This window comes from Simochromis diagramma, unplaced genomic scaffold (assembly GCF_900408965.1).
Source record: "Simochromis diagramma unplaced genomic scaffold, fSimDia1.1 OVJJ01000822.1, whole genome shotgun sequence".
NCBI classification, from domain to species: domain Eukaryota; kingdom Metazoa; phylum Chordata; class Actinopteri; order Cichliformes; family Cichlidae; genus Simochromis; species Simochromis diagramma.
This window is the reverse complement of record NW_024387520.1, coordinates 1,784,073-1,791,969: the sequence shown is the minus strand read 5'-3', so window position 1 is coordinate 1,791,969 and position 7,897 is coordinate 1,784,073. Positions and strand designations below refer to the sequence as shown.

General features: G+C 41.1%; 1 protein-coding gene across 2 annotated transcripts; it reads right to left on the bottom strand.

Annotated features, from left to right (window-relative positions):
* Positions 1-17: 17 nt before the first annotated feature.
* thoc5 (THO complex 5) lies at positions 18-7,355 on the bottom strand. Of its 2 annotated transcripts, XM_040019648.1 has the most exons (20): positions 7,217-7,355; positions 6,909-7,013; positions 5,099-5,242; positions 4,824-4,937; positions 4,397-4,494; positions 4,068-4,214; positions 3,800-3,914; positions 3,535-3,667; positions 3,363-3,440; positions 3,223-3,266; positions 2,666-2,765; positions 1,766-1,874; positions 1,574-1,675; positions 1,399-1,495; positions 1,206-1,317; positions 1,021-1,124; positions 838-925; positions 621-736; positions 344-534; positions 191-254 (listed from the first exon to the last, which is right to left on the bottom strand). In XM_040019648.1, the coding sequence occupies exons 2-20, from the start codon at positions 7,005-7,007 to the stop codon at positions 191-193; spliced, it is 2,055 nt and encodes a 684-aa protein (XP_039875582.1). In that variant the 5' UTR covers positions 7,008-7,013; positions 7,217-7,355. The 2 variants fall into 2 exon arrangements, with proteins under 2 accessions (XP_039875581.1, XP_039875582.1); XM_040019647.1 differs by lacking the exon at positions 7,217-7,355 and having other exon boundaries at positions 18-254; positions 6,909-7,007.
* Between the last annotated feature and the right edge of the window lie 542 nt (positions 7,356-7,897).

Genomic DNA, 7,897 nt, shown 5'->3' with positions numbered 1-7,897 from the left:
AAAAAAAGACAAACTCATTCCAGAAAATAGGATGTTCTTTTATTTTCAAATTGGCATTAAGTGTTTAAAAAGGATACTTGTGTGTCAAAGCATCACAAAGGTAATCTTGAGGGAGTTAAGAGTGATAAACTACAGAAGGAGAATTATATACATACGCGCACACACACACACAATTATGCGCACACAAATTTTAGCGATGACTGAAGAAACCCTGAGGATGGTTATACTTGAACGGCTTCAGACGATTAGGACCCCTGAATTGAAAGAGACAAACCGGTGGTCAGAGATAAAAATCTTTCACCAAATGTATCAAAAAGTTTCCCACTTCTTTCTCTAACTGTACCTGACAGTGCGTAGGCACATCTTCTCACGGGGGAACTCTCGCGGTCCTTCCACGCTGTCGTCTTGTCCTTCTGTCTCCAAATAAACATCCAGGCAGACGCACAGTCGTGCAAACTGATTGGTCAGGAGCTGGTGCCCAGGACGTGGTCCTTGTAGTTCGTTTTTGAACACGTTAACTTCGCTCTCCATGGCCTTAAAAGTGAAAAAGGGGAGTCAAAACGTGAAAAATGACTTGTATTTATAAACAATCATATTGAGAGGTTTTGAAATGTTCATACTCGGAGGTTGTCGTCGGTGCGTCCGCTGCGCTCTCCCTTCCAGCTCAGAGAGAGGGAGAAGACAGGAGATATCTCTGGATATCTGGGACTCAGCACCACTGCAGCATTAAGACGAGCTGAAAGGGACACAGATGAGTTTGCGTATAGAATCACATTCAAAGCAAACAAAAAAAAAACATCAGCAATATTCAGTTATGCTGTCAGCGACAGGATTTACCTGTGCCTCTTTCAACCACTCCCATAAAGTACAGATCAGTCTCCTTTGCCAGCCCAGCTTCAGTCACATGGCGTGTATATGGAAATTCCTGCAAAAGAAAGGAAATATCAAAATCAGTCACACTTCTAACTGATGCTTTCTTTACATTTGAGTACAATCGTTTGACAATTTGCTTTCACTTACCAAGTACTCCTGGTAAGTGATTGTGGTCCAACGTGCCAAACGGGAAAGGATCTTGGCAGGAAAAAGGTGCTGACACTCGCTGGAGATGGGGATGATGCTGTGTTCTGATGACGGGAACAAAAACAAACTTAACAATCTCTTCATTAGGATGATTCAGTGTGCAAGGTTGTAAACAAATAACATACCTAAAGAGGCAAACTGTCTGTGCAAAGCCAAGCGGGACTGGACTCGTCCCCTCAGCAGCTTCATGGTGTTCTCCATGTGGCTCGCACTCAGTGAACTACCCACGCGCACACCCTAAATGAAAAAAAAATTAGCAAAAGTTAACATTATACAGTTGTAACACATGCTGTATACTTGAGGTTAGCACACACGCACCTCCGAAGCGTCACTAGGAAAATGAAGTCCTCCGAGATTCTGAACCCACATGTAGGGATGGCCCAGCTCTTCCACATAATCGCCAAAGGAAATGATCCTGAAAATAACTTATAGGTTAATTCAGCCAGCTGTGATCCAGTACACACCACATCAACCATGAACATTACTTCCTTACCCGACTTTATCAAACTGGTAGCGATTAGCTGGATTGGGTGTTTCTCGTCCCTGGTCGCTGGTGTAGAGACAGCTGAGGAGAGTGTCTGACTTCAGGAGCTCCCTGGGGAAAAAAAAAGAAGTCATTGTTAGGTTTTTTTATAAGGCTGTCATGGTCAGAGAGAGAGCCAAATCCTTACGTTTACACACATACCCTGCGCTGATGGCCGTGTTGAGATCGGTGGAGGTGGACACTTTGGTCTTGACAGTCATAATGTTCAGATTCATCAGGTAGTAGAAGTAAAGATGGAGTACACTGCCATCTGTAGACACAAGGATGACAACACATGGTGTTACACTAATGGATTGCTATCTTAATCTTATATTCTCTCTACTCAATCTTTTCATTAATCCTGCCAGTGATAGCTCCTCTGGGTTTATATTACACTGCAGTGCATTATAGAGCAATAACAGGCCTTGGTCATGGCAGCAGCTAATGGCACCTATGGGATACCCACTACACCGATGGTCATCATTCTCGCTGCACTCCCTGCAGTCACGGTGAACTCAGTGACACACTGTCACTCACTCACACCTACACCGCTCACTTTTTGCTTTTACTGCACTAGACCGAATGCTGCAGCTGGCAGCAGTGAGGATAACTGAGGAAAGGAGGGGCTCCAGAAATAAAAGCAGAAGTCAGACAAAGAGCGGTGATGAGAAAAACTGCTTACAAGATGTTGTAGGTGCTGCAGAACTACAAGGCTGCAAGCATCTTTCTCACCTCCATCCCTCCGCCTCCCCCTCACTTCCTCCCTCCACCCCCCCTTAGGTAGAGTTACGCCTGCAATGCAGATCTCCCTATAATCTGTCACTGTATTCCATATATCGCCAGCAGAGGGAACACAAGGGTCAAGTGGTGTCGTGTCACAGCCACAGTTGCTTTGTTTCACATGCCATCTGATAGGTGTACAGTTGCACAGCACCATATATATATGGTCAAGTTACAAGGGTTGGAGCACAAAGGGGCTGCAAATATTTGGGTTGAAGGATGCTGTGTGAATACAGAGAATGCTTTTGCCAACAAGGACATGAAGCACAGAGAAAGAGTTACCTTTACACTTCAAGTCTATGCCTAGGGACAGAGGGTGCCTCTTCAGCATCTCTCGCCTTTTATCATCCAGCTGGCCACCTGCAGTTGGCCGCCTTCTCTTCTGTCAAATGGACAATAAAAAGCAATTGAATAAAAAGACAAAAATAAATAAATAAATAAATAAATAAATAAAAGACGTAATTCCAGTGACATAGCATCTCTAAAATCTTAGCCCCCTGCAAGCACATTTAAAAAGAATACCGAAAGGAAGCCTGAAAAGCAAACAGTGCTCCAGATGAGCTCAAACATGGAGATAGAACAAAAGAAATACACACTGCATTTGCAATCAAATACAAACCTAAGATCCGGTTACAGTCACAGAGCCATTCTCGGTAAATATTTCCCAGAACACCCCCACTGCCACTCCGATCAATAGCTGCCACTCAATGCATGACAGCTATGGCTTCAGAGACAGTTCATGTGTCCAGAGCAGTGATTTGTATACTAACTAACAATAGACCTCAGTGTCCTGAGTGTGTGTGTGTTCGTTCATGAGTAAAGCAGTGCCAGATACTCACAGTTTTCTCTTGCTCCTCCTCTGCATCAGAATCACTCTCATCATCTGAATAAAACCAGAATACACAGTTTTAAGTTTGTTGATGAATCCCAAAATGAGTCGTCTGTGTGTTATACATAGATTAAATGTGTGCCTTTGTACCCTGGGAATCTTCTGGAGGTTTGGACAGGGCTTTGGCCTCATCTACATCACCACTAATTGAGACAATCAGGTTCTTGTCTGCAATAAAATCAAAGCGATCCAAACTTCAATCCTTTAAAGAAAAACTAATATTTTGTCTTGGAAAACATCATTGTCTCTCATCCTTACTCACCACACGCCTGGCCATAAGCGTTTGCTTGAACAAACAGGACATAGAGAGGTGGAGGCAGATGGCGGGCAATCTCCGTCTGCTTCTGAGTCTGTTCAAAAGGCATAGACAGGAACTCCTGGACTGGGAGGGAGGCCTGTGAGCATACATAGGAGGCATACGTGGTGTAAACTGTTGGCACAGCAGTTAAAAATTCACCTCAACAAGTACAAAACACCACCAAGCTTTTCTTTAGATTACAAACTATGAATTAACACAGCAATGATACCTGCATGATGGCATTAAGACCTGGCTGCAAGCTTCTCAGATGCTCCTTCTTCACCTCAATGCTCTTCTGAATTGTCTCCTTTGACGCTAGTGATTCCTTGTATTTCTCTGCCAACCTGCATCCAACAATAGACTGTTAACAAGTGTTCAGTGTCCCTATTATCCATTAGCAAATTCGTTTTTAAACACAGCATGCTGCAAACGCTTTGTGCAGGCACAAATCCTTCACTCTGCCTTGTGGTTTGTTTGTTTGTTTGTTTTTTAAATACCTCTTCCGTTGTTCAAGCTCCCAGTCCAGTCGTGCCAGTGTGAGTTGGTGGGGGTCATTTTTTGTGAGTTGAGGCCTGGAAATTTCTGGCGGTGCCTCCTGGTAAAACTCTTCTTCACTCACCAAGTCAATTTCTTCATGCTTAGACCTGGAATGTGGAAACGAGTACTCATTACTACTGTGACACATTTCTGAAAATCTAAGTATAAACTAAAAACAAGGGAACTAATAAGCAACTAACGCTATTCTAATTATTCTCTGTAAGTTCAAGTTAGGAAAACCAATGAGCAATTTTAAATGAAATCTTTTTTTTTTTTTTTTATTACTAACTTAAACTCCAGACACTTGCTGATCTCCTTCTGAAGATGCATGACTTCATACAGCAGATTTTGCAGCTGAAGGTGCAGCACATCGACTTTCTGTTTTGCCTGAGGAGAGACAGAGAGATTAAAGTTGACGCGCAAACTCTAAGTAAATATTTTTAGATGCATAATACAATACTGAAGTTTAATTGAAAATGTCTTAAGACTAACAAACTAAATCCAAAAGGCATAAAAACCCTGATCGCTGACAGAGGCAGCTGCTACTGTTAGGTGCTACAAGGAAACCAAAGTGCTCAGTGGTCAGTTCTGGTTTCGAGGTCAGCACAAAGGAGGCTTGAGGCAGCACTTTTTTAGTAAGCGAATGAAAGAGTGATAGTAACCTAAGCTGTTACTTGGTTTTACTTGAGAGTGCTTGAGACTTGCGTGGGAGTTACCTCGTGTGTCTGGTCTCTGCCTTTCTTTAGACGCATATGAGCAAGTCGATTGAGCTTTTTCAGATTCATGAAGTGGATGCAGCTCTGCATACGTTTCTTCTCAACCTCTGCACACTGAGGAGACATACAACCAGTCACCCTTCATTATTATTGAGAAAAGACACAATAAATATTATGGTGCTTTAGATATACTTATACTACAAACTCTATGTGTAAGGTGTCTGCTGTACATGAATCGTTTGCCATTAAATCAGCATATAATGACACATTCTTACCCCGTCCTTAGCTCCGTTGGCCTTAAGCTCTTGGATCTCACTCATGAGATTAGCCAGACTCTCACATGTTTCTTTGTATTGGAGGTAGTCCTGCTGAGGGTCCCTGCCATCAAGCTCCACCTCCTCATGATACACACGCACATCCTGGCCAAAAAAGTATATAAATTAGTAAGTAAATATATGACATAAATGTATATTGAGTACAAGGTTCAAACGGGGGGTGGGGGTTGATAACACTAATCAGAAGAGGATGGATAAGTATAAGATATTAGTCATGGTTAAACTTGATATCATTTATTTAACTGCTCTGAGAGGTCTAAGTGTGACTAAGTTAAATATGACTTAAAGGTGATATATTTTGCATTTCATACTTTGGTCTATAATATGCTGTGAGATGAGATGAGCTGCAGTATAAAGGATGGATATAAAACACCTTTTTAAAACTGCTAATCATTCAAAGGTATTTCAGTATAGATCCAGAACAAAGACAGCATTATAAATTGCTGAAAGCTGTTGAGTGAACTCTAAATTTCTAAGGATAAAATGTACGATCCACATTATAAAACACACAGGCAGAATATACCTCTTCAGCTGGAACTGACCTCCTGGATCATTTTAACTGCAGTTTAAAAACTCGCTGTTTCCATTAAGGTTGAGGCAAAAACACATCATGGAGCACAACCAGTCTACAAAGGCATGTGAGGAGGAGATGCTAGCAGCTGGTGAGGTGCGGCCCAAAGATAAACGAGTGACTCAAACAAACAATGCTACCTACACTTGTTAGTTGTGTTCTGTTTAACAGGAAAAGCAAACTGTGGAAGAAAATTACTAATTCGGGTACATGCTGGTAAAAGGAGCTTTTAGCAAGTGATTAAAAAGTTTGAACACCCCATGTAGAAAATATTTTTCAATTTCACTTTTATTATGCAACAACACTGTGCAGCTCCCGAAGAGTTACAAGGTTAAGATACTTTTGTTACTGTTAGACTAAAGTGTGAAGCAGGTATGTTATACTTTTACTTAAAATTTCTAGGGAAAACACAGGGGTGTCAAACTCATTTTACATGGTGGGCAACATAAAGCCCACTTTGATCTTATGTGGGCCGAATCAATGAAACTCCCCATTGTATCAGTGTAAAGAAGTTTAAGATTACAGAAAAAAAAAATCTGGTAGCTCTTCACCCAGATGCTCCAGTTTTGTGTTGTTAACAAGTTAAGAATTATAAATGGCTTGAAGTGTACAATCAGGCCTGTGAGACTCCTTTTAGACACTCAGACATATCATTGATATGTCAGCCAGATGCTGCTCATTTTACGTTTTCGCTCGTTTCTTCACATTTTCCCAACATGCTTCCATGTAAACCCAGCGTCCCCGTCTCTCTGTTGGTCTGCACCACTACACTAAGTAGTGTAAATACTTCAAAAGTATATGAGCTTTTCTTCCTCCTGTACTGAAAGAGTATTAAATCAGAATTTTGCGACAAAAGTGGAAACAACCTCATTAAAGTTAGAAGTTGGAAATCGTGGGTTTGGGGGAAAATGACCCAGGTTTATTTTAAACAAGAGTCTCGCTGTTTGATTCAACAGTCTCTATGCCTTCCATTTGAAAATCTAATTCAGATAGAAGATGTATTTGTGTAAAAGGACCACTTTAACTGTATCAACTTTAAAGGGCAGACACTGCTTAGCACATTAGGGTCTAAATACTTTAATTTTAAAATGTATACTAACGTCCGTGCATTACTGCCCAAAGCCACTTTGATAATGACACAGGTGATCGAGGAGTCGTGTATCTTCTCCTCAACTTTACCTGTTGGTCCGCATCTGCTCGACCCCGCTTCATCTCCGGGGTTCCTCCTTCGTTGCGGAGAACCTTGGACTTTCGTTTTTTCAGGGCGTCCGACGACATGAGTAGCTGGATAACAATGGAAAATATGACCTTAAAAGCCGTGAATACCTTTCTGTTAGCAAGCTGGCTAATGTTAGCACTGTGCTACGGTAGTTCATTGGATAGCAATCGTTAGTTTTGCGGCTCATTAAACCACATTAAACATGTTAGACGTTAAATAAACCACAGGCTATGTTCAACTATATATGTATATATGAATATTCACATACCTTCTTGGTGCAAAACCGGTAATCACGAACAAATGAACTAACTCGCAGCTCACACCGCAAAGCGCCCACTTCCAACGGAAGCCCTGACGTACCAAAACACCTCAAACAGGAGGAAGCAGCAACAGCTGCAGTGCCACCTTCCTGTTATCGTTTGTATCGCATTGTTAACGTACACAAATAGGGTTTCAATCTGTTGAATAATGCTTAAAGGTACTCTAAAAACTTAACCTTAAAACTGCAAGCTAAGGGTTTGCTAACAATCATATCATGGACGAATATGCTGCAAGTTTATTTGTTCTTATCCACATAAATGAAAGCTAAAACTATTTTTTTTTGCAAGTCTTATTTTTCAAAGCATTCCTTTTTCTATTAAAACCATTAAATGTTGAAAACTATGATCAGCTAAGCTGCTTTTCTGTCTGTTAAGGTTCAGCAGGGGTTTCTTTTAGGAGACACTTTTCTTGTGAGACTACTTCCACACAGACCAATACGCTGTCACAGACAAAATGAAAAATGAACAACACCGAAAATGTACTCCAATTACTTAACCGTTGATGTTACAATAGAAACATTGAAGGTAAGCACTGTTTTTGTATGTGTATCAAGAGGACATTATAATGACTGTGGCCCTTAAGCAGCTTTTGTATAAAAATGTGCAATATGTGAAAACATATGTACTTT

Excerpts from the sequence above, each read along its gene's own strand:
- thoc5 (XM_040019648.1), bottom strand. The coding sequence starts at position 7,007 with ATGTCGTCGGACGCCCTGAAAAAACGAAAGTCCAAGGTTCTCCGCAAC. Across the intron at positions 3,668-3,799 it reads GTCTTAATGCCATCATGCAG|GCCTCCCTCCCAGTCCAGGA; the intron begins GTATCATTGCTG and ends GTATGCTCACAG. Across the intron at positions 255-343 it reads ATGTGCCTACGCACTGTCAG|GGGTCCTAATCGTCTGAAGC; the intron begins GTACAGTTAGAG and ends CTTTCAATTCAG.